We start from the raw sequence: 26,605 nt of genomic DNA on the forward strand, positions 1-26,605 counted from the left end.
ATTGCTAACATTGTGACAGAACATTGTCCCTTTCAAAGGGTATATGAAAGTGCAAGTATCATGACTCATTTGCATTCAATTTATGTGACAGTATAATTGAAGTATTGCACATCATAGAAAACAGGTTAAATTTGTGTGTGTACACAAACAGCAACGTCCAGGAATCAGAAGAGGCGCAAACACAGATTTTTGTGTCAAGTTGGAAGAATTAAAATGCCTGCAGTGCTTTGAAAATGAAAAAAAAATAACCAGTGTATTAGTTTTTCCACTGTGCATCTGTTTTCAGAGGATCATACTGCTATGACATAAAGCAATGATGCAACAGCAGATTCTTCGAGACACTGACACTGCAGGGAAATGCACTTCTAACATTAATAAAAGAACAGCAATCCAGCAGCCAAACAATGGTTTCAGCAAAACAATGTTAAAATCATAGTTGAATTTTCAACCCAGAAGGCCTAATAGGACTTCTGGAGAACTAAATCTGATCTGCTACCTGACAAGATGCATATTCACCTGAAAATGTTGATCGCTTACAATTCTGACAAAAGATTTGTCAAACATGCACAAAACCCTTATCTTCCATCCGGAGTTTGAATGAGAAGTACGCTGGTCCACCTGCACATTACAATCAGGATTTACAACGAACTATCGTTATGATCAGCAAACCTAAAGACACAAGACTTCCATATGCGAGATAAAGGAAGGCTGGACAGAAACAACCGCTGTCAATGCAAAATGCAGAAAATAAGCCTATTAAGAAAGCCAACTATGAGTTTCCTAATGAAGTTAACAGGCTGCATTAATCAGATTGAAAATTAGGTGGAGCCAGTGTCTTTTTCATATTCTTAGTTCCAACGTCAGCGACTGCAGCACATTCTGTGTGGTTTCTAGAGGGAAATTTACTGGAAGTAACAACTCCTCCCCGTTATGGCCCACAAGTCATCTTTTGTTCCAGCTTTTCTTCCCACCTAAATTACCATTATATTAATAGTTTTATATATGGAATGTTTTTCTGATAAATGCATTTGGGCACAACGCTGGAGATCTGAATTCCTGCCTGCTATATACTTTGAGTGACCTTGCCAAGTTACTCTAACAATCAAATCCACTACCACTTTGGTGCAAAATTTACAAGGTAGGTGCAGCTGCAGTTTAAATATGGGACAAGTGCAATTGTAAGGCTCTTTCCCTCTCATCTGTCCTGGAATATGCATACTGTTCCACACACTTCTAACTGCAGGAGGAGGGCACTTAGCTCCACATTCAATAATCTGCCTTTGACCAATTTGGTTTAACTTCTTTTTTAAAAGATATTCTAAATTTTTATGAAAAAGTGCTGATTTTTAAGTAACCAGGTGACCTTCACATTAGCAACTGGACTGCACAAGTCACTCCTAAGTAACATTCTCTGCAATTGCCAGTTGGACCTGGGTTGGTGCCATCATAGAGTGACCAAGGCCACCCTTGTTTGTTCTTGATACACAGAACAAACTTGTTCCTAGGACTGAAAAGCCTCTTTTTCTTAAATGCACTCAATTTATCTAGGGGAATATTAGAGAAAAAATTAAACAACATACCTGGGAGACAGAATCAGAGTCTTCACACTGTGCTTTCTGTAGGCCATTTCATCTAAATGGTTCAGAACACTTTTCTAGAACAGACAATATTCATCTGCTGTATGTAAACTTAAGCATAAAAGAAAACAAAATCCTCTGAGCCAGCCTTGTGGCTGCTTTCACCTCATGCATCTCTACCCTTTGCTACTGCCTGGTTGTTAAACTAACCCTGCAAGTCAACCCTGGTTACCTTTCAAGAGCTGCAGTAGTGTGCCATTGACAACTACTGCTTTGACATTCTGGCTTCTCCTAAACTCCTGCAGCCAGTGACTTCGGTCGAGTGGCAGTTTTTCTCATGAGTCATATACACCACGATGTTTTAAATTCAAACTTGTGATAACAAATCATGCCTTTTTGTTCCATGGGACTGCTGTGAACTACAGCTAAGAAACTGTTGCTCCGATTTCTTCATATACATAACGCTGGTGGCATGCAGAAATGAATCAGGAGCATAATCTTTGGCTGCCAAAATTTCAGGTATAGTTGCACTTACTTGAGCAAAGCCATAAATGTCAGTACTTTGCTTTCCCCAACAGAGGCAAAGTAAGTTATGCTTCTGAAAGCACAATTGTGCTGGTATGGCTGTTTTTTATGTAACTGCCATTCTGAGATTGCTTTGCCAGTCTAAACACATGCATATTATACCAAGAGAGTACTCAGACTTGACTGGCACAATATATTGCTACAGAAAACAGAAAAATTTGCAACTGCAATACTGCAAGGATACAGACACCACACATCTATCACACGCTACATCTGTAAGTAAAGCAGACCAACACAGGCAGATTTATGCAGCAAAACAATTGGTGCTGAGTCCTTCATCTCCATGCTATGTGTGTTTCAGGCAGTTTTGCTTCAGGCTAAACCTATTACCTGTTGGAGTACACTCAGCGCATTCCTGAAGCACATGTACCCCTTCGGTTCCATCTGAAAAGAGCATAGTCCCTGTCACAAGGTTGCCCTGAAAAGTGAGCCCAAGCACAGTAAATAGGGACCATCAGAAAGATTATGTAAGGGCGCTGCTAATCAAACTAAGGTACTAATGGAGACCCATCTGTAATTGAAAGGACAGTTAATTCCTCTCTAAATACCAGCCATTCAAGTGAGATATGACAAACATGAGAGGGATAAAAGCATTTGACTCAGGCCTTGGCTCTGTGGTTATTTCCAGTAGCTCTTCACAGCAGAGCCAGTGCAGGGAGAGAAAACAGCAGCCCCCTCATTCACCTTTTTCTTGGAAGAGCATATTCTCTTAACAAGAGGCAAAAGCCTCGGTTATTGAATACTAATTATAATGTTGTACCACAAAAAGAGACACTATTGGTTCCACATATTCTCCAGTTTATTACTTAATCTATCTTAATTAACGTCTGAAAAGCGATGTGGTTTCTTCCACAGAACAGAAGCAATCGATGCGTTTACACAAGGCGATGGGTCCCTGACCAAGGCTGGCTCAGCGCCGCTGAGGGCCGGGCTGTCAGAGGAGGGATCCATCGCGGACATGTGGATGCAACCCCTTAATTTCAGGACCAGTAATCCAGACCAAATTTATCTTGTTGCATAAACAAGAATTGGCAGTGGCCACCTTAGAGACTCATCAGTTAATATAAAGCAGATTTTGCAGATTTTGGGAATTCCCCTAGATTTCATTTGGGTTGCCACCATAACAATGACAATACCAGTTCCTTGTCTTCTCAGAGACTTGATCACTGCCACACTTGGTCTGGGAACATTCCAGTCAATACGTCCTGTTTATTAACCTGAAAAACAATGCAGAATGCCCCAAACCTGGATTATTAACTTGAAATAAATATTTTCCAATTTCTTACCTGAATAAGACAAGTATAACTATGCAACAGCACAGAATTAAGGAAACTACCATACGACACAACAAAAAAACAGTCAAAACCCCCAGCAAAATACAGCTCTGGTAAAAAGAATTAAGTACCCGAAGTAGATTTAACTTAAAGCTCTTTCACTTCTAATATTTATGAAAGATTTTACTTGATCTTATCACACACATTTACCAACAAATTAATATGTGCAAAAATGCCCAATGCTGACAAAGACTGGTCACCAAACTGGCTTTATTCTGAATCTAGTTTTAAACACACATGTAAGCAACCATCATGAAACAACCTTAGCCAAAAAAATAGAATTGAGTTTTCACAGATATTTTAAAATTTCTTCCACTACCGTTTTGGTAGAAAAAAAGACAAGAAATAAAAATATCTTGCAAATTTATGATTTTGAAATAATGTTAAATATAAGCAAACTTAAAAAAAATGCCATGCGATAGTTTCCTATATACACTTTTTTCCTTTAAAACCGATATGTAAAATCCCCTTTTATTCTTAAAAATACTTCTACAAAAATAAAATACTTTGCTACCTTTAGCTAGTTTGCTTTTTCCAGTGTATTCATTGCAACTACAATTTGCACAGAGTAAATTATGCCCTTCACAAATACCTGATCGTTTCTACGGAGAAGCAACATCTGCCGCTGTCTGCACTGCAGTCCTGATCCTGTTTCCACTGAAGCTACTGACAAAACACTCGTAAGCTTCAAAAGAAGTTTAAAAAGCTCACTTTAACTAATCTAACATAAAGAATAACAGAGCTTTTGGTTCTTTAGTGTTTGACTGCAAGAAAATCTCAGATTTAAGATTTTCATTCAAGCAAAGCAAAATACATTATCACCTGGTTTTCTATGTTCTCACTTGCTTTTCTTTTGCCGATACATAAAAAATAAGAATAAATGTTCATTATTACAGGGCTACTATAAAAAGTAGGGTTTCTAAATGCTTTTAGCATGGAACAGCATGCAAGCGTTTTGCTTGTCATTTAGGTAATGTCTTCAAGGAGACTATCTTGTTCAAATACACTGGTAAGTTTTTTTCATAACATACAAAAAGGGCTGATACATAAAGCTTCAGTAAGTGAAAACCATCAAAGCAGAGGTTTGTTTTAAAGTATGCACTTGCCAAATTCAAATTTAAGACAGATAGGGCTATTTCTTTACATCTAAAAATAACATTTATTCATACAAATATATGGTTTAAACAACCATAAAAAATAAAGGGCTAACCACTTCCAACAGCTCAGAAAGAGTCTGGAAGGCTCAGAGTTCTAAATCATGTCCAACTCAATCGATCCTCTTGCAATTAAGGTGGTCAAAAGTCATTCACAGAGCACTGAATCAACCACCTGTGACTAGTCATGCAAGCAGTCGTTGTATCTAGAAGCTACTTAAATATGCAAATACAAAGGAAATAATTGACTAAATGGTGCTTTAGACAATTATCCTGAAAATTAGAAACCTGGGAATGGCCTTTCACAGTATTTCACCTCAACGGCAAGTCCAGCTTTCTGCTGCCTCCATTACAAACACACACGAGAATGCTTGAACATACCAGCTTGAGGTACAGAACAGTGGCACATATTTGTGGAGAGAATCAGAAATCATGCTACTTGGCAATAACAGTAATCAGAGGCTCATAAAAATAATACATTCAGCATATATAGAGAAAAAAATAGCAGTTACCCATTACTAACTTAATATTCAGCATTCAAAATAAGTCAAAACAGAACACCAATAGCAGCAAAATAACTCAGGGTATTAAAATATCTTGATTTCAGCTAGAATCTTCTATCACCTACACTAGCACTGAATAATTGAAAACGCATGCATTTAAATAGCTTTTTAATTCACAGATGTTGGAACATAAGAAATGCATCTTAAAATCAAACTTTTTCAGCAACATTAGACTGCAATAATGTCACCTTACAACAAATAGCTATTTTTACGAAAAATTTATGAGCAGTCACTCCAGGCTTTAACACATTATACCAATAAAGAAATGAAGCCAAAATTGCACATGTACAAACCAGCCGATATAAGTAAGCTTCATATTCTGCTTCTGTTTGCAAACAGATACTTATTCCTTACCTGGCAGCTGGGGAAGAAAATAAGAGAAACGATATTGCCAGTTAAACTATCAGGAAAGAAGATGTCACAATACACAATTTTCTTAGGGTCAAAGATAAGCAAGTCTGCTCCCACTATTTTTTCAGTAAAACTGAACAAAGTCTGAACTAAATTTCCTACCTACTCTCAAATCAAGTTTTAGAAAAAAGACATATTGCTGTACTGTCTATAGGAAAATAAATGTAAAGACCCCCCCGCCCTGCTCTGCCCTCCCCAGGCAGAACATTGCACCACGGCACTGCTGAAAAGTTTCTGTGTTATTAAAGCACTTAATGCTACAAAGACAGCATACAGTCACTTCATGCACACTGGCATCAGCTATACAATCTTAAGAGTGTATGTTAAATGGAAAGCAAAGTTTGGTAAAACCTTCTTATAGAACAATAAAACCAGCCAATCTTTCACCTCCTCAGAACTGAAAACATATTCAAGAGTCTACTTAAAACCCAACACAGCAGACAAACCACCCACAAAAAAGCACTTGCTTTGCCTCAGGCAAAGGTGGCCTTGCCCTGGAGGCAGGGTGATATTTAGAAGTTTCTTTCTGTACAGTTGCTACTTACTTTAAAACCATTTTCCTCTTTTGGTTTTATCCAAAGGATTTATAAGCATGATAGGGTATGCTACCTGTTTAAATAAACTTCTGCTTTCCTTGCTATTTTTAGCTTGTGGAGGCTGACACAAAACATTTACAAGAGCTTTATGGCTTGTTCTCTCATTGCTTTTATTACAAACCATTCACACGGAAAGCTGCTAAGTGTGCAGTTTGAATTCATAGGTGCTTGTTTTCCACTGGTCGAGATCCACATCGATCATGTTGCGCTCGGTGAAAGTCACCCATCCTTCCCAGTCAATCAGAATGACTGTGTTAGTCCTGAAACAACACAGGGGTACAAACTGTCCATTATAGACATTTGCAGGACCTCATCCCTAAAGGTTTTAGCTCATTTTTTTTTCTTGACCACACCATCACCACACAAACAGGGCACAGATCATCCCAACAAGTTCCAACAGGCATTTTCATGCTCCAGTTCCCTGTTGCACTTGCAGCAGCTGACACACAAGAGATTAAACTCCTTTTAGTGCCAGGTGTTCCATTCAGAAGTAGCATAAAAACCAAGTTTCTCTTCACAGCCTACATGTACCCTGATGGGTTATTCACATCAATGCTAGTCTCGCATTCCTTCAAATTTTTTGTCCATTAAGAATTAAACTTCATTAATTATTATCACAGGACACCGATGCACCATCAGAGAAGAACTTTTCTCTCTCTAGGAACCTTCCAAAGGGGAAATTTGTTTCAATGAAAGGCAGATTGTGTTCCTGCATCCACGGCACTTTGACAAGGTGGACACTGCAGCACTGTGCCCGAGAGAGCCTGACAGGAGCAGTTGTTTTCCACCATCCTGATGTGGTGGCCTTCCACAAGTCATTCCACAGTTGTTCACTCATTAAAAAGTGCTTTGTTTCCTCAGAAGAATATCCTGAGGACTAATTAAGAATGTCTATTCACTAAGCAATGTCACTAAGGGAACGATAAGTTGAGTATACAATTATAGTAGCAGGGAAGTCTTGAAATATAGTGTTAATTCACCACTAAGGGGTTGGTATTTCTACTGAGTTATCCCTGTTTCTTTTGACACAGCCAGACTGCAACCTGTGAAGCAAAGGGAGGAAAATGCTTCTTTACTACTTCGCCTTCATTATCCCGTATTTAAAAGGTTTTTGGAATACATTTTACAGAGATACTCAGTTTTTGCAGTGGTTTCTTTCTCGGAATACCAACTTAAAATAATTGCAGAAACGAGTGCTCTCTGCTTATCAATTTACGTCTCTATAGTGGAAATGCTACAGCTGACACTGCCAGAGACCAATCTGACAAAATAGCTTCTGGTCTTTTAGAGCAGGAATTCCCTACCAGCAGCAACAGCGTTCATCGAGAATTTTGTCCCACTCAGGATTAAATGCAAGATGTATTTGCATTATTCTGTTCTTCTTGCAGCTTTGGTAGAACAGACTGAGCAGAAAGTGATAATCTCGCAGTAAAAACAGCAACATCAGTTAGGCAAAAAGTGGAAATACACATTCTTTTGAATAATAGGTTTTTAATGTGTGAAGATGGCAGCTACATATTACAACGACATGCCTAAAGAAATCTCTAACTTAGTTAACTATGCAAATGGAACTATTCTTGCTCTTGGAAGATAAATGTGTTCTGCAGTTCCTCAGATGTAGAAGATAATTCTGGGCTTTTTTCTGCTAAAAAAACCATTATTTCAAAGCTTTTAATGTTTTGACAAGATCAAAATTAGAGGTGGTCAGAGCTGCTACAACACCGGGGAACCAGCAGAACTGTACTATCTTGTCTTGGACAAACTGAAGCTGTGTCACACTCCCCACCCAAGACGAACCAGAATGTGTACTTAAAATGCTCATCAGTAGCAAATCTAAGACACCAGAATACTGAGCAAGGAAATACTTTACTCAATTATACTTGATTAATATTTGAACACATTTAAAGCAGTCACTGTAGAGTTAAAACTTAGAGCAGCATAATTTTGATTTGAAATATGTTTTGATCCAGTACACATCTATATCTGACTATGAATGTTTTACCTTGTTCCATAACCTGGGCAACGAACACATACAGCTGCGTACTTGCTCAGTACAGGACGTATATAATCCTTCCCTTGGTCTTCAATTGCAGGGTCTGGTAATTGACTGAAAGAAGTAGTAAAATAATGTTTAAAAAATTAATTTAATTGTTTATGGCAAGCAATTTACACATCCCTTGTCTTGCACACATCACCCTTACTAGGAGAGAAATCTTTAAAAAGGCACAGAGAAATCGCTGTACAGACTATGAGTACTAAGACCACAATAATGATGTTTACTGGGTCTGCTGCTTAAAAATCTATAGAAGCCAGTCTCTGCAGAGAGAAAGAACACTACTCTTGCCCTTCAGGACCCAGCTTTAGGCAATTAATATAAGGCAAAAATTTCTTTTCTGTCAAAATTGTCTCCACATGCAATTTTTTAAACCAGTCATACCACTTTTTGAGTAAAGTCTGGCAATCATGTTCTTACGGCTCTTGATTATTCATCACTGTAAGAAGCTCCTGCACCAAGTCTTCTTTGGTAAGGTCTTGACTTCTCTCGATCACTTCTGTGAAAAGCTGCTTCCCATATTGAAGCTTCTTCCATGGTGTATCCAACAAAGAGTTACTCAATCCATATATTCCTAGACATAAAAAAAACCCAATCAACTTTTTAAGCTCTGGAGCAAATAAAATTAACTTATGTTCTGTGCAAAAAACCCCCCATCATAGTTATCCCACACAGTCTGAGGGACAAAATACAAACCTGCCCTCAGCAAATTCATCATTAGTCTCTCATGATAATTTGCTTATTCATCCTATTGCCAGCTTTCATTTTACTTCCAAAATAAGTGAGGTACATAGTTATGTACCAAAGATGTGTATCATGTGACAAAATAAATACAACGTCTCTTCCAATAGTAAGAGTCTCTTAGGTGTGTAGTTCATAATAAAATAACCTAACCATTTCTCAACAGCTCTTCTGGACAACTATTTCTGATTGTGAGGTTTTTCCCCTCTAACAAAACAAAGCCATCACACAACAACTCCCTCCCCCGCCCCAACACCCACATCGTTGCTTTAAGTTTACTAAATTTAGCTAAATTCAAGGTATTCAGCACTGTTCACACCACATTGTACACCATGGTGTGAAATCAGGTGAGATGGCAAAGCTTTTTTCCCTCTAGAACACAACAGTAATAGAAACATTAGGGTATTACATAACCTAAGCACAAAATATCTCAGAATCCTGATATTATTGAGCTTATTGCTGTAAAGCAACTTTAATCCTTCAACCTCTACATGTCATAAAATTAATTAAATCCATAATAAGTAGGTTATGTGATTACTTTAAGATTCAAAAGCAATAACAATCAAATGTCTACAGACCAGTCCCTGTGGACCACTTCTACCTGTACAATATCTACATACTTACTAAATAATGTTGGGTGATAAATTAAATTGGAAAGGGCATTCTGGTGATTTGCAGTTGTCATTACATATTTCACAAGTTTTAATACAATGTAAGTAATTCCTGAGCTAATCTTTATTTGCAGGTATGCTATGAAATACACACCCCACCCCTAAACAGGAGACCACAGCAGGCATGCGTCTTATACAAGGCTGTGTTAAGCATCTGTGCTGATATTCAGTACGTTGTTTCACAGATTTACTTCAATCCATATTTGCAGCAGTTACTTTTAAGATCTGGTTTGCTAAATGATGAAAAAGGTACAACAGAATTCTATCATTTTTGCAGTCTAGTCTTTCCTAGTTTAGCTATATTAACTTATTTTTGCATCTGATTTCACTCTTGAAAAACACTGCAAAGCAACATTTGATGACAAGAAGGGCCTTTCTCTTTAGATGTACCCTTTATTTCTCACCACAATCCTAACGAATAAGCACAAAGATTACCAAACCCCAGCTGTCCCTAAAGGCAGACATGTACATAGAAGAGGAATTAGTTCTTGAAGCACAGAGACAAGAACTACCTTTGCTACAGTCTGCAGATACTTCAAATTTGTGATTTGGTTTCTCATTACAAGCACCTTGATTTTTAAAAAATGTTTGTATTAAAACCTTTTTTGTGTTTCTAGCTGTACAAAATCTAACAGCTTTTTTCCAAGAATGTATGCTCTAATTGCTGCAGTGACTATTTGCTTACTGGCACCAACATTTTGACCATTAACCTAAGCAGGGAAAATAAGCCACTGCCATTAACTGTTCTCAACTAGCTACACTGCTCGAAGCCTTCTGTCAGTCCTTGTCCATTTAAACTGGCTTTTTGGTGATTAATTCTGGGGTATGTTCTAGAATTTAAATATTTCAAATCAATCCACCTGATAAGACAGATAAGAGCTTGGAGGGTTTTTTTGGTTGGTTGGTTTGGTGGTGGTGGCTTGTCGTTGTAAAAGAATGCAAATGAAAAGTTAGTGAAGACAATGCTTAAATAGCTAAATTACTAGAGCAATACAGCTACATGCTGACTCCTGTAAAACAGAGAGTAATATTCAGACTTTTCTGAAAAAAACCTACCAGGATTTAGGAAAACAGGTTCTGGTTCTCCTCTGTTTCCATAGTAGCAAATTACATCTCCTTTGGTGGTACTGAAAAATATAAATAAGAATTTCTCCTTGAGAAACCATCAGCTTCTATATTTGATTATGCTCTAATTTCATGCAATCTTCAAACACAGCAAGATGTTTTTCCCACTGTTACCACTATGATACCACAGCCCAGAGATAATTCATGAATTCTATTACTCTTCTCCTCTCAAAATACCGTATTAGCTGTACCACTGTCAAATAGCACCGTTATTAATCATAACTGTAGTAAAATTCAGTAAAAACCCAGAACTGCTGCATGGAAAGCAGCCAGGCTTAATGAGCAAAGTCTGGTTTTGAATAAGACACCTTCCTACAAGCTTGGTTCTGATGGGCACATTTAGAGCTGGCACACAATTAGTACTTACACTAGAAAGAATCCCTTGGCAGCTAAAAGAGGAGAGCACTGAGCTGAGCTGTCACTGATAGACCAGGCTGACTGCTGGACCCCAGTCACACACTAGGACAAAAATCATATAAGAGTACGGTGGCACATTGCATTTTCCATGAACAGGGACACAGGAAAAGCAATACCCGAGGGAAGTATTTTAGGTCAACTCAAGTTGCTCAAATGGTGTGTTTCGTGGAGCAAACTGTTTATATGGTATCTCAAAAGCAAGAAATACTTTAAAAGATATAACCCATAAATAAAATCCTGCTGGAATTAATAAATGCAGTCAATGACTAAGCACAGAACAAATAAACCAACATTAAAAAACAGGCAAAAAAAGTTGGCTGGCCTACTGAAACATTAACACTCGGGTCATAAAAAAACCTTAAAACTACAGTAGCAATTATAATCACACTACAAGCATTTTATGCATTAAGCAAATAAAGCAAAATCATTAAGGTCATTATAGGGGCTTTTTTCAGTTCAGACACCAGCAATTACACAAAGTATTTTATCGGTGCATTAAATACTCTCCTTTCAAATTGTTGGGCCTGTATCTGCTATAGAAGGTCTATAAAGAGAAAAGATCAGAACAATTGTTATCACCTGAGGTCTCAAAAGACAGAGTTTTAGATGGAAAGGGAGACAAATGGCCCAAGCAAGCCCTTGAACACGGCTGTACGGCAAGTCCTGCCATCAGTGAGACCATGTGCTGGATAAGTAGGCACTACTGACTTCCTTTAGCAATGGCTTTTTATGTGAAAGAATATTATCATCTAGCATCTGTTCCGAGATTCTTGTGACTGAGAAATTCAGTAACAAGATCCCCTGGAGTTTAACAAAAAGACGGGGAATACATACAAACTGCAGGGTGGCTAATTCAGGACATCTGTGTCGCATTGTTTCTACATTCCACATGCCCCCAGATGTGTGTTTTCTGTTACACTTACCTCCACTGCAACACTGCTGCTGTCGAAAGAGGACTGAAGCCTTTCCAAGAGGCTTCTGAAATGGGGATACTTCCAAAAATCGAGTTCAGTGTGCCAGTCGGCTGCTCTTTCTTTTATCATTTGGCTCTGCCTATTCGCTTCCTACTGTTTACAGACACTCAGTATTGAACACAAAGGCAGAAGCCAAGATGGAAAAAAACCCACTGAGCCTGATCACAGCAATAGCCTCAAAATCCTGACTCGGACTCAGATTCTCTTCCCTCCCAGCTTTACATGTACAGACACCAATTTCACTGGAGAAGTAATAAAGGCATAATTATAGCGATGACAATAGGACCCAGTAGACACATTTTTTAAAATCGCAGCCATGGCTGACAGCAGAAAGGGAAAAAACTAAAACTACATAAAAATTATGCTCTTAGATACATCATTCTGTCAACAAACGTAAGCAATAATAAATATTCTAGGAAATATACCGGGCAGCATAAATCTCAATAGTAATAGATGTTTCACAGCAACATGAAAGCCAGGCAGAGTTGGCTAGAATGATTTCCTAATGCTGATGAAGTGTCAGCAATGCTCTCCTGCCCTGCTTCAAGTTGGTTTTAAGTCTTGTCCAACAAAATTATAAACAGAAAGGAGAAGAAGAAAAGCAATGAGGCAATAAAGCTGCACAGGGTGTGGTTATCACTGAGCCTCACTCCTCTGGGCACTGAGCTCTCATCTTCTAACAGGGTATTTGACAAACAAGGACATTAGATTGCTTTATTAATAATGTGTGCATGTACTAATTGTGCAAGGAGAAAAGATGAAATTGGCAGCCTGAAATGGTGAACAGTAGTTTCAACCAAGTAACCATCACAGATTAATCTTATTTGTGAGCTTATCAGAAAACTCTTTTGTTCTGAAGCTAAAAAATACCTGCCAAAAAACCAAACTAACAACAACAAAAAGAAAACCACCACACCAAACCACCAACTACAGAGCCCAAACATTTTTATACATATATCACCCACCATCAAATAAAACAGTGAAAAGAATACTGCCAGGTACTCACAGCATACAAAGTCTGTTTTAAAGCACTAGTCTGATTTTGTTGTCAGTGTCTAAACATTTATTTGGTGTTAGCCTAATTTTTTGAGCCAGGCAGAAGCTGACACCAGAAGAAATAGATAAGATAAAAAGGTTTTGCAGAAGCTTTTTTCCTTCTCTTGACATTGGACTGTCCATCTCATTAGACTTGCAAATGCCTGAGGATCTATGCAGAAATATTTCAAAGGGGGTCATAGAGAACACGGTAGACAAGCACCTGGACACCTCATTTTCATGAGGAGGTCACAAGGAGGCCAGACAGATGTACTCAGCAGAAGGTGCTATTGGGGTAGACAGTGCACGAGAAGAAACATCCATCACCACAACTCACCAGCTACATTCTTTCCACGCCAGCAGTCCGACCCCATCTTACTTTTCACTGGAAGAGCTCCTAAGTCTTATCTCAGGAGAGCAATCAAGTCCCTCTCATGTAGCCTCGTCTTGATAACCTTACTGGACAAGATCGCCCGTGTTTCTGAAACCCGGTCACAGTGTTCAGGTGTTTTGATCTTACGAGGCCCCGCACTATTGACAGTTGAATTAACTCTTCTACCAAACACCTTTTCTTCAGTTTGCCTTTTTTATCTCAATGATGTTGCTACATAACTGGCTGTAGATTTACACATTAAAAAAAGAAATATATACAGTCTATATATAAGTTATAAAAACACTTTACAAATATACAACATGAAATATATGTTTTATAGGTATCCGCCCCAATACCAACCCCATTGTTTTGGGGATCTGCAGTTTCAAGTGAAACTCGGTCCTACCCATCATCACATCAAGGATAAAACCTGTTATTAACCAAACTTCACTCTCCACTCAGAACATGAAGATTACATCCTAGTACATAACCACTATTTTCAGTACATTACCAAATTAGTTGATGCAGGTGATGGTATAGTTCACTACATTTCCCCTGGGGGGACTGAAAAGTGCCTGTCACAGGGGAGAGCAGAAAAGCTCACATGAAAGGCCTTTTCTGCAGCTGAGTTGTTCTGTAAGAGACAATTCACCTATTCCTCATGGAGAAAATTATTCACTCCTATTACACAGGGATCTTATTGCACATAAACAATATGTGCTCTGACTGACAACCTGGCAGAGACTCTAAACTTGCTGGGTGAGTGACAAGAAGCTGCCACTTTGGTTTGTCCTTCAGGGTGGTTTGTATTGCACGCTTGGTGGTATGGAACACAAGTGAGATGCTGCCACAACAGCCCCAACGCAAGTTGGACATAAACACAGGTTTCCCCAAGACAGAAATACTGTCTCAGTCATCAACAAAAGCAGCTCACTTGACTTTAGATATCACCACAAAGGGGGAAAGAAGGAAAACTGCTCTGAACCTTAAGCAGACATTTTCTCAGAGACCCGTCCAGCTTCCGAGAACCTCATTCCTCTCTAATCAGACCTACGGATGGTCACAACTGCGGGAGTAGCAGCACGGCCTTCTTAGAAGCTAATTTTGCAGCCACACAAGACTCCAAACACTGCTTCTTATATGCTATACATTCAACATAAAGGTACATTTAGCATAACAGGATAAGTTTTCATGACTCTCATGCTCAGCGGGTAGAACAAGATGATAAACTGCAGGGTTTAGAAAGCAAAAAGTACTTTTTCCAACACAGAGAAATGAATAGTTTAAATTGACATAATGAGATGCCACAGAGCAAACAGATTACACTAAAAGTGTCAAAACGCATGTGTGTTTAAAGTAAGAGTCACGCAAAGCTGAGGAAATAAACAAGATTTTACAACCCGTATGGTGGTTTCCAACTCTCCTTCTCACATCATTGCACCTGTATCACCCAGCATACTGTCATCATCTTCACATAGAGAGAAGATGAAAATTTATTTCCCTGAAATGTGTACCTGAAAACTCAGCTACTATATCTCTCTCTAAACGTGATGCCTACAGTCTGCAATATCATGTGCTCAGACACACTCCCCCAACAGTGCTTCATTTCCACTTCAAATTTTAGTTACCCCTCCATTTCCCACCACTCTAACAGAGCAAATCACTTCATTACACAACAGAAGAACATGCAAAGAACAGTCTTCAGTCTTTTCTTTGAACAGTAACACGGCCAAACAAAATAGCATCAACTGCAATAACATTTGCTATTTACATAGAAGAGTAGCTTCCATTTATATAGTACATTTCTCTCAGGAGTACTTCTAATTTCCTAAAATGACAAGTTTACATATCTTATAGAAACTGCTCTGCATCATTAACTTGCCAAGAATGTCATTTCATCAGAGTATCCAAGGCTAAGGACATGTCAAAATGGAGAAGTTAATCAACACGTACAGCTTTCCCAGTGATACTCGGGAAGGAATTACGACCTGCATCGCCACAGAGACTATTCCATTGAGTATACGCTTCCCTATCAGCCCAGCATGCAGGAACAGACAAACAAAGGGAACACATGAATGACTGCCTTAACAAATAATGTAAATCAAATCTACTTTAATATCATTATACTAGCAGCCATTATGACTATTTCATTTACCTAAATTAGAAAAAAGACACTCAAGCATCCTTTCTGCTTTCTAGCTCACACCTTGAATGTCATGCTTGCTTAAAAATCTGGTAAGACTATTCCTCCTGTTACCTTTTCAGTTACAGATAGCCTCCCAGTTTCTGAAAGCTGGCCAGGCAGCAACATGCACCAGTGAGCACAAGAACTCAAATCCTCTGACCATACTAAAAATTAATTTAAGCAACAATTAATTTAAGAATAATTATGCAAGTATGTGGTGGGATAGTGAACTTTGTGAAGTTTCAAGTAAAAATAAGAGAAAAGCAGCAAATGCTGTAATTTCCTAACTTGCTTCTGGATTAAACTTCTGGAAACATAACCTATATGCTGATTTCTAAGCAGGCACACCAAACCAGAGACACACTTCTGGTACCTCCAGAGGTGGGACATGTCTGCCTTTCTGTATCCATCCTTTTAGACCTCAGTCACCTGATGGTGCAAGGCCCAACAGGATTAATGCTTCTGCAGAAAGCGTGCCAAAGCAGCAGCGTGCTCCTGGCCACGGATACCTGCTTACAGTCCTCAAGTACGCATCTAACTGAAGACTGACGCATAGCCTGGAGATGACTTAGCCCTGGGTTTCCCTTCTTCTAAATCAGGCCTAACGCAAAAAACAAATCAGGATTTATACTTGTGTGCACACATGCACAGTGGGAAGGGCTGTGCCAACCACACGGACTACAATCAATTACCCAAGGTCCTTTCTTCAGCTACAGAAACATGAGGAAGGTATTTGTTATGTGCTGATTAACGATACCGTCACTCTGGCAGGAAGTTACACTTCTGTTCTAAGAAGCATATGTACATCACTGCTATTATATCTCTCCCTTTGACATTTGAACTGTGATGTTCTGTACACTTACTTGAGGTCAGCTGCTAATAAATTAAATCCATTGTAAAGATGTGCTTCTTCTGAAACCTTCTTCAAGTAAGAGTAGCTGTCCAGATCTGTAGTCAAGAAGTTTGTTACAAGAGCACCTGAGAAAGAGAAGTACATAAAGCAACTCAGACGTGCGAACTCACTACTCCGACAGGCTTGCAAAAAACCCAGCAAGACACAAGATTCCTGTTAACAGGGTATAACAGTGAAAAACACACACATGCAGAAAAACCCAAACCAAAAACCTCCAAACAACAAACCAGCCTTCAAAAGTCTTACAGCATCATATCATGTTCACACTGAGAGCTTGACTTTTACTCTGAAAAACTCAGTCAAAAGCTCTCAGTCAAAATTTCAACAGAACTCATATTTATTAACTATTCTATACCGGATGTGCCTTGCCTTTCCTCCCACCTCCCCAAACTCTTTCTTGTCTTGTTTCATTTCCCTGATATGACTCTAAAATGAATTACAAATGACATGGTTTATTTGCTTCTCTGTATAACATGCTTGCCATTGCAATATATTCCCAATGCAATTCCATATGACAGCTGCAGACCTGTTTTTTCTAAAAACAAAACAAGCCACAAACAAAACCCATAAAACCAAAACAAAATCCACCACAGATGTGCTTTTTCTGAAGTTTGGTTTTTTCCTATTATTTCTTCTTCTCTGATTTATTGATGTGTAGGGGAGAAGGTACTACAATAATCTCTCAGACTAACTTCCAGCATAATCCAAGTTGCTGTTTCCCTGACTTGGGTGTTCGAACAAGAACATGCACATTTTAAAAAGGCGGCTGTAATCTAAATCTAGCTCAATGCTTGTCTAGTTGTTCTGTTAATTGGACTCACTGACAAGAGAAGACAGTTGGTACTGCATTTCTGTTCAGAATGTAACTTCAGGCTCTCAGCACTACACCTTGTTTTACTTCACTGTTCTTGTTCACAGTACATAGCCATTTTATTTATCCATAAAGTGGGGTTAAAAAATTTAGTACTGTAATCATCACTATATTACTGGGGCCCTCAGGCTTGTTTGTCCACTTTCTCCTTTTTCTATTTCTACTCCTTCATACCTCTTCCTTTTGCATTTTTATCAACGTTTGGCTGCATATAGTTTGTCAGGGCTGCCATCTTGCCTTTCTTACTGATTCCCAGCCACGTCCCACCTTCTTTTCCTTCCTCCATATCCAGACCTAACGGAATAAGTAAGAGTTAGGCTATTACATTCATTTAAAAAATTCTCAAGCTTAAATCAGAATTTCTTAATGCATATCCCTCATCTTGCAGTAGGTGGAACCGCCTGCCTTTCTGGACAAGCAAGGTAAGCCCACTTCAATTACCCACCCTCTGATTCTACACTATATTTTCCAAGCTACTGCAAGAGAAAATGAGACATAATGAGAAAATTAAGTGTAAAAGCAAAATTATAAGCTTCATCTATTGCTAAATTCATATAAAACTTTAAAGTAGCCTCAAGATGCTTGTTAGCTCAAAAGTAAAAAATATTAAAATGTCATTTTCAAGTTTAAATTCACAAGTAAAAAGAAAAGAGGGTAAGCTAGGTAACTGATACAAATCATGGAGTCTGGTAACAGTAATCTGCACTGAGGAGGGGGACCCCCAAAAGCAACAGCCTTCTCAGTGACAACCCATGATAGGACAAGGGGTAATGGGTTCAAACTGGAACATGAGAGGTTCCATTTAAATTTGAGAAGAAACAGCTTTCAGTGAGGGTGGCAGAGCCTGGCCCAGGCTGCCCAGGGGGTTGTGGAGTCTCCTCCTCTGCAGACATTCCAACCCGCCTGGACACCTTCCTGTGTAACCTCATCTGGGTGTTCCTGCTCCATGGGGGGATTGCACTGGATGAACTTTCAAGGTCCCTTCCAACCCCTGGCATCCTGGGATTCTGTGATTCTGTGACCACCACCCCAATAACAAATGATTTGGGCCATAATCCCCATATAAATTGTACGAAAGCCACTCAAAACAACAAGATATACACACCACTAAGGATCTCATGGCTGCTGTCCCAAAATTCTGCTGGTTTGGATGGTCTGTGGTAAAATTCATCTCTATTAGCTGCTAGAATAAACCTGTAGAACATAAGAAGAAAGAGATACTACTGTTTACCAATAAGAACATCACAATACAGGCAGGAACAGAGTCCAATTCTTGCCATAGCATTAGTTCATTTTAAGTATGAAATTGTTCTTTACCCTCCCATCTCCACTTTATCACTCTGTTCAAAGGTTGAACGACATCTGGCAGCAGCTTTCTCATTGTCTTGAGACATTCAGCAAGTCTGTCTTGTTGTGTGAGTAAGGAGGCAACTATCATTTTCAAAGAATAATGCTAGAGATTGAATTAAGATCGCATAAGCAATCTTAAGATTCCTCAGCATGTGAAGTTACAGCTAAATTAAAAAAAATATTAAAGTTAACCCACAGATTTATAGGTAACTTATAAAAGAAAATCTGAAGCATGAGTGTGTTTTTAGTGGATCATTACTTAGGGTCTTGTAGTCACAGTATTTTTTAATCCAACTTTGACACCTAAAACTCTGCTTACATGGTTCAAAGATACAAATCAGCTGCTTTTAAGTACCCAGAACAGAGACAAATTTGTCTCAAAGGTCCAGCCCCACTGAAATTTATTTGAAGAAACGACAGCATGCAAGGACGTAGAAAAGTAAAGGGAAAAGACAGAGGGGTTTGTAACAAGTGAGGTATTTTGGTGGGGCTTTTCCCCTTTGTTTTTTTGTTGTTTTGCGGGGCTTCTTTTGCATATGTAGCTGCTTCCATAATGAGTTCTACCAGAGCAGCAGGACAAAATAGTTGAATCTTTAATGAGAGTCAGTCCCTGCAGCAGAGAATCTAGGAGCAGCTCTACAGGCTGCTCAGTCAGGAGGCAGAAGTTATGAAAAATAATATGCAACTGAAAAACGCTGCTGGATGAAATCCATTATTTCTGTTTAAAATAAACACATCACTCTGCAAGACCAAGTGCTGTCCTGAGAAAAAGCGTGCTGCTGCTCTTCATGTGCCATCTAAACCTTGATAGTTTTAGGAAACAAACAGATATTAAACACCACCAGACACTATTATGCAACAGCAGCAAAGATTCTGCCAGCGCTGCCTGGTTCCCTCTGCTCTGTACTTTGATAATTATCACAAATGGCACCTGCAGGTTTGAAACACCAAGTTTAACATGATATTAAAGAAGCAGCGGACATATAAGATATTAATAGGACAGATCTTCCTTAAAGGTTCCAGGCTTGGTAGGAGAGCAGCCTAGTCAAATTCAAATAACACCAGTTCAAGCCAGCCAGGCTGTGAATGTAAAGCAGATAAGACTTAAAAAGTCAGCACAGGCAGACAGCTGCAGAGGAATTCAGAAGAGTCTCAGTTCTTGGGCTTTGAAAAGCAAAAACTGTTTCTCTGTCCATACCATCCAGCAGAAGTTACTAAAGCACAGCAAATTGTTGGGTGTGCTCCCTCACAGACCACACAAACGCCTCACTGAACATATGCAACTGTTACTTCATTGGCAGCGGTAGAGCTGGAACACTGGAAAGCAAAGTCTGGGCTGCTCTGGAAGTTCATATCTTCTGTTATTCAAAAGCAATGGAAGACACCATCAGAAACCAAATTTCAGGACTTCATGATGGGGTGGTTAGTAGGTCGAGAGAGATTCTCCTGCCCCTGTACTCTGCTGAAGGGAGTGGAGCATCTCCCTTATGAGGAAAGGCTGAGGGAGCTGGGGCTCTGGAGCTTGGAGGAGACTGAGGGGTGACCTCATTAATGTTTGCAGATATATAAAGGGTGAGTGTCATGAGGATGGAGCCAGGCTCTTCTTGGTGACAACCAATGATAGGACAAGGGGTAATGGGTTCAAACTGGAACACAAAAGGTTCCACTTAAATTTGAGAAGAAACTTGTTGGGGGTGAGGGTGGCAGAGCCTGGCCCAGGCTGCCCAGGGGGGTTGTGGAGTCTCCTTCTCTGCAGACATTCCAACCCGCCTGGACACCTTCCTGTGTAACCTCATCTGGGTGTTCCTGCTCCATGGGGGGATTGCACTGGATGAGCTTTCCAGGGCCCTTCCAATCCCTGACATTCTGGAATCCCTGGGATTCTGTGACTTATTGCAACATCAGGTAGATGCAGGGTGTCTATAAATAAAAGCTTGAGTTAGAAGAGTTACTGGGTTTGTATGCTGAGAATCAGCCCTCAGACACTGCCCGTTTCAAACTTGCAGATGAGCTTTCATTTGATGTCTCTCTGCCAGCAGTCTTATTTCAACAATTATTTTATCCTGTTTTTTTTTTTTGATGGTGTTTTTCATTGGTAGAACATCCTGACCTGAAGTGCATTTCTCATTTGCTGAAGCTCCAATTATATTTTGCTTTCAATAATTCTTGACACAAACCCATGGTTTGTTTATAGTGTGTAAATATTAAAAATAAATGAAGTCTTTCTGGTGTGATTGAATATTCTCCATCTCAAGTTTAATACACAGATGCTTAAATTTAGCACAAGGCTAGTATACAGGATTGCTATAATCAAAACATCTTCATTTTGTCTTCTATGAAACATAATCATATCAAAAAGGAGCAATATTAAGTGACCCTCATCTTCTAATAAATTGCAAAAAGCCTATTCAGCTATTTTATAGCTGAAATAATTCAACTCTACTAGGATTTACATATTAAGATTTATTTTAATGTTGAGGCAGAGAGATGAAAACATGAGAAATCACTCCATTAAAGCAATTTTCTACAATGTAATTCAGTTCCATAAAAAGACTCTGTGATTATAGCTTTGAAGCTTGAAACATGTATTTATTTGTAAGATGCACGCAGTAAAGTTCAGAAAGATGGAAAGGCAGCATGTTACCTTTGACAATAATAATGGACTACAGTAAAGCATGTTACGACACACTAAACTTTACTATAAATAGGCCTGTAGAGAGAACATGGAGGAAAAAAGGTAGAAGAGCAAGTTGCCAGGGTGCAGGAAGCCAGAGATTCATTAGGGCATCACAAAGGTGAACCGTAAGCTTTTGCCCACGTACTGCTCTCGAAACCAAGGTCTACCTGGATGGAAAATTCGTGTTACGGACAACATGTTCTAGTCTGACAAAGTTTATTGGCTACAAGAAAACAGCCAATGATACGCAGTGTGTCTTTTCTAACTTTTAATGCCTATTTTTGATGTTTTCTCTTCGTTAGAGACACAAAATAGAGAATAGTAAGAAAATTAATTGTACAGACAAATTAGTATGTCTGCAGGTACAGGAACCCCCTTTTGGCTGGGAAAACTGTTCCAAGACCTCACAGTGAAATAAACAGAACTATAGCACAGTGTAACATAGACAAGTTGCCTGGAAAAATAACACTTCGCAAGAGACTAGTACAGAGGGTTCTGACTTGGTCTACTGGCTGTTCAGGGAATCAGGAGGGCTGGGGACCATTTCCAACTGATAGGCAGACCCGTGTCCTTCAGAAGGCTGAGGCAAAGGTGGAAAAACCTTAGGAACTATTTAAGAAGAACTTCAATGTTCTTCTGAATAAAGAGAAGCAAAAATATTTAGTTATGGTGTGTTGAAGAAAACAAATGGGGACTGAAGTTATATATCTGATGTGAAAATCTGACACCAAGAACACTGTGGCCTGGCACTTATCACAGAAACAGGTGGCTCAGAGTAATTTATCTCAGAGGTATAGAGCGAGACATTGCTTAACAATAGGTATCAAGATAGATTTAACTTTAAACAACTAAATACACCCAAAATTAAATTTGACCCAAAACATCTCAAAAGTGTTTTCCTATTTTTACACTGATAGCAAGTTGTTTTCTGCTATAAATCAATAATTTCAATCTCAATGCAATCTTTTATAGCAAGCAAACTACTGTAAGCTTTATTTTTAAATATTGATCGAGGCAGAAAGTTCACTTGGCAAGCAACTGCAGTTTACATCCAAAGGATTTTCCCAAGAGGCATCTAATTGATGCATCTGTCCCTTGCTAACTAGCAACACAAAGAAAGTCAGACCAAATAAATGGATATATTACTTCAGCACCAGTCACGTCATAAACAAAAGCCCTTTTTAGGCAGATTCCAGATGCAAAAAGGAATGCACTCTAGGGACAATTGTCATTTTGGTTCCCATTTCCTTTATTTCTATAGAATTGCATCTGCTTTTCAATACAAAAGGCCAGAAAAACAAGTCAATGAAAGGCACAATGATACACAGTGGTCAATAACTGCAATACTTCTGCTCCACTGTCCTTCAATTACTTTCCAGGCTAACTTCAAATTGTTGGTTTCAAACTGAAAGCCCCAAACGTATCCACCCTACTGAAAAAATTGCATCTTTTCCTGAACCTCAGCTGTGATGCCCCAATAAACATGATTCCCCTTAGTTTAAGTGATAAAGTAGAAGGCGGGAGCTATAATATTTAAAGGATTTATCCTACACCACATAACAGGCCACCAGCAAAAGGTCCATAACTGCAAAGCCCAAGTCTTCTGACAGTCTGAAAACAAAGGGTTACAGCAAATCCTCCAGTGGGCAAAGTCGTGAAGGTAAACGTTACAGAAGCATAATTGAGCACCTAACACTGGCTTGAGTTTCTGGTTCAAACATCGGCTACAAAAATAAATGGTATTAAAATTATAGAAACAAGTCTGTTTTAACTAGAACCATCTTTACCTGTATGCATTTTTTGAAGCTGGTCGGGGATCGAATTTGAATAGAAGGATGCACATTGAAGAATTGACGTTTAAATCTTGCTTCTTCCACAAAGGCTCAGTGCAATCTCATTCCGTAATTGCCTACAAAGTAAATAAAGATTATCTATTATACTGAGAATTATAAAAAGATAACCTTGCTTCTATGCTGAAGCTTAAAGGTCGCAATGTTCTCATTAACATAGCTCAATAAAAATAAATAAATAAAGCAGAACTTCCAAAATAGATTTGTTTCAATGAATGGCTTACTACCAGAATTCTTACAGTGGTTGTTTCAAAGCTATGCTTGGCTAATTCAGAGTTTTGGGAAAGAAAAAAGCATAAGAAGAATACTGACAAAGTCTAGAGTGCTAGCAATACAGGAAATTAAGACTCCTATGTACCAATGTACTCCTATGTACCTAAGTAAGGCAAAATGCTGTTAGAATAAAGGAGAAAGTAATACTCAAACTGTTGCAAAAGCTGGAAAAAGCCTGATCAAAGACATTCCCAAACCTGTAAATAAAATATACTTTAGGTAAAGTTATCATTAAAGTCCAGGAGAAAGTATTATTGTTTATCACTGAGAAAAACTTTGGGTACAAACAAAAATACACTGGAGCAGAGCGTACATTCTGCTGAATAGTTTCCAGCACTTGTGGTATGTGTAAAATTCTGGCCATGGTCAGATGGCGTACCAAATGTGCTTTCTATTTCAAAAGCATATAACAGTGTTCAAATATTTTGTGCTGCCCCAATTAAAATTTTCCTGAGAATAAAACCACAGCCTGATCCCCACTTTTTGTGGCTGCTGAAACAGTTATCCAAATGTTACCAACAAACCACACATAACCGTGTTTTACTGCTACTGGGAGTTTCTTCCATGCTGACGTTTTCAAGGCAGGTGAAGAGGGGAAGGGGACAGGCAAGATTCAATACCACAACTCTAAGACCATCTGAGCAACCTGTGACTGAATCAATTTCTGTACAAAATGTAGGATTTTTAACCATACTTCCAAGTACATAAAAAGTGTCTCTCTTGCTCTTTAATTTCCACATCATTTACCTTGAGAGGTATCACAAAACGGATGATCTTGACTACACTTCATATTACCAGCAGTAGTGCTACAAGTGCAGCATTTATACAGATTTTTCAGTTAACAGCTTGGCAGTAGCTGCTGGCTCCTGTTAAGTCACAGTTCAGCACCACAACTCACCTGCTGGCACTGCCATGGCACAAGTTCAGTCTTACAATCTCATATTCTGCAAAGAGCCTCTTCTGGTGCAGGAAATGAAGTAACTCCAGAAGAGGTGCAACACTCCTGACACACTTGTAAAGGCAAAAGAAAACTAGCGCAAGAGAGTGCGTGCATACAGATATATCTGTATCTCAAAGTTAAGAGCAGCAATAGCCTAGCTATCCAAACTATTTTCTATTTAACAGCTTACATAAGTCATTGGACAAAACAGAATTCAATCACATCACTGGGTTTCTTCACCTCTAAACAGTCTATCTCAAAATAACCAGTTTAGAAATTAATCAGAAATTGAAGATGCAGACTTGAATCTTGGATAACTGACCTAGTAGCCTGGTGTTTAAAAAGATCCATAGGCAGCTTTATTTAGAAAAACCTAATCAGTCTTAAGATGGTTTTATCACCCTTCTTGCCCTCCTCTTGCTGAATTTTCAATAAACTGTAGTCATACTAGAGTTATAAAACAAAACTACCAATTCTGGAAGACTTGGATCTTCTGCATACAGACCTTGTTAGCTTTTCACAAAACTCGAGATTGTGTATCCCAGCTGCTTTATATCACTAAGCATAAATAACACTGACCTGTTCACACCTTCCACTTCAACTCTTAAAAAGAAACTGAAGCAAAGCAAAACTGTAGTCACGGTTCAGATCACAGAGCACAAATTTCCTAGAGCAACAGACAGCTTATGAGCTAGAGCACAGTGCCATTCCCAGATAATACAATTAAAATATAACACAGCTCTAGGTACATCTGAAAGCCTTTATACTTTTTGTTTTTGCTGTAAATTTCTGATGCTGTCCAGATATCCAGGCAGTATCCATTTGCCATACTCTACCTCAGTTCCTTTTTCAGGTTACTATTTCTTCTACCAGAAAGGATTTAAACTGCAGAGCTTCCTATTTATTATGTCCCCTCTGGAACATTATGCTGTTCTTTATTCTATACCAGCTCCCTTTCTTTTAACTTTCTCTGTCTCAGTCCAGAATCTTCTTGTCTTGCTTTATTCTCTCTTGCCTCCAAACACTCTGCCTCTAGACACTTGCTTTGTCATGGGACATCTATTTTCCTGTTTGCCTTTCTAAAATCCACACTCGTTAGTATTTGGTTCTACTGATTCAACAGAATTATCTTTTTGTCACTTCATCAACTCTGCATGATGTTATTACAGTTCTTCAGGTTACATTTGTGCTTTTAGTATCTCCAAATATCAAACCAGTATTATCTATCTTGTGCTCCACCTGCTGGCCTAGAAACAAGCCTAAGTGTTTATAGGCCCTATATAAACAGTCCAACCTTGTTTGTCATTCAGAGAGAAGCACTGAAGCCAGCTAAAACAGAGCTACCCCTTAACATAATAGCAGCAATACTTAATTGGCAAAGGAGGCAACCAATGCATTTTGGTGCCTTCATCAATCAAAGCTGACATTGCATTTGCAACACCTGTTGTGGTTTTATGCCCAGGGCTGGATGTTAGCCTTAAAATTCTTAAACAAAAACATATTGTAGGTCAGACTCAAATTTGGACATTGTAAAATTTGAGACAACTAACAAACATTAGGAGTTTAAAAAAAAAAAAAAAAATAAGAGAGGCTGTCATAGACATATCAAAAAATGTTCACAGAGGTGTCATTTTTTCAAGCTCACATTCACCACGGGTGCTGTGCTGCGGGGATGAGAGCAGCGCATCGCATGGAGCTGCCACCACAGAGCAGATGTCATTCAGCTCTGGTCTCCCAGGATCAAGGAGTGGAGAAGATGAAATAGGATTAGGTCAGCACTGGCTTCACACTTGCAACTTGACCCTACAGCAAATCCAAAGCTTGATCAAAAGCTGACTTTCCAGCTCCAGTTCAGCAGAAAAGGTGTATTCAGAACCATCCTTAGACACACAGGGGACTGCTTAGTTAAAAAAAGGCTAAGTTGTGGCACAACACAT

General features: G+C 38.9%; 1 protein-coding gene across 14 annotated transcripts in view; it reads right to left on the minus strand.

Moving 5' to 3' along the window:
• Nucleotides 1-2,943: 2,943 nt before the first annotated feature.
• The window catches only part of TANGO2 (transport and golgi organization 2 homolog), a 29,399-nt gene continuing 5,737 nt past the window's right edge, over nucleotides 2,944-26,605 (minus strand). For 4 of the 14 annotated variants that reach the window (XM_005498174.4, XM_005498175.4, XM_005498173.4 and 1 more), the window contains 8 exons: nucleotides 23,393-23,514; nucleotides 18,684-18,772; nucleotides 17,753-17,872; nucleotides 16,658-16,772; nucleotides 10,742-10,812; nucleotides 8,694-8,847; nucleotides 8,223-8,327; nucleotides 2,944-6,480 (listed from right to left, as the gene is read on the minus strand). In XM_005498174.4, coding sequence (XP_005498231.2) covers nucleotides 6,360-6,480; nucleotides 8,223-8,327; nucleotides 8,694-8,847; nucleotides 10,742-10,812; nucleotides 16,658-16,772; nucleotides 17,753-17,872; nucleotides 18,684-18,772; nucleotides 23,393-23,448 — 831 coding nt within the window. In that variant the 5' untranslated portion in view covers nucleotides 23,449-23,514 and the 3' untranslated portion in view covers nucleotides 2,944-6,359. Of the gene's footprint in view, nucleotides 6,481-8,222; nucleotides 8,328-8,657; nucleotides 8,848-10,741; nucleotides 10,813-16,657; nucleotides 16,773-17,752; nucleotides 17,873-18,683; nucleotides 18,773-23,392; nucleotides 23,515-26,605 lie in introns of all 14 variants that reach the window. The other 10 variants (XR_010466706.1, XR_010466707.1, XR_010466708.1 and 7 more) reach the window with 5 other exon arrangements.

The sequence above is a fragment of the Columba livia genome, chromosome 17, assembly GCF_036013475.1.
Source record: "Columba livia isolate bColLiv1 breed racing homer chromosome 17, bColLiv1.pat.W.v2, whole genome shotgun sequence".
In the NCBI taxonomy this organism is placed as follows: Eukaryota; Metazoa; Chordata; class Aves; order Columbiformes; family Columbidae; genus Columba; species Columba livia.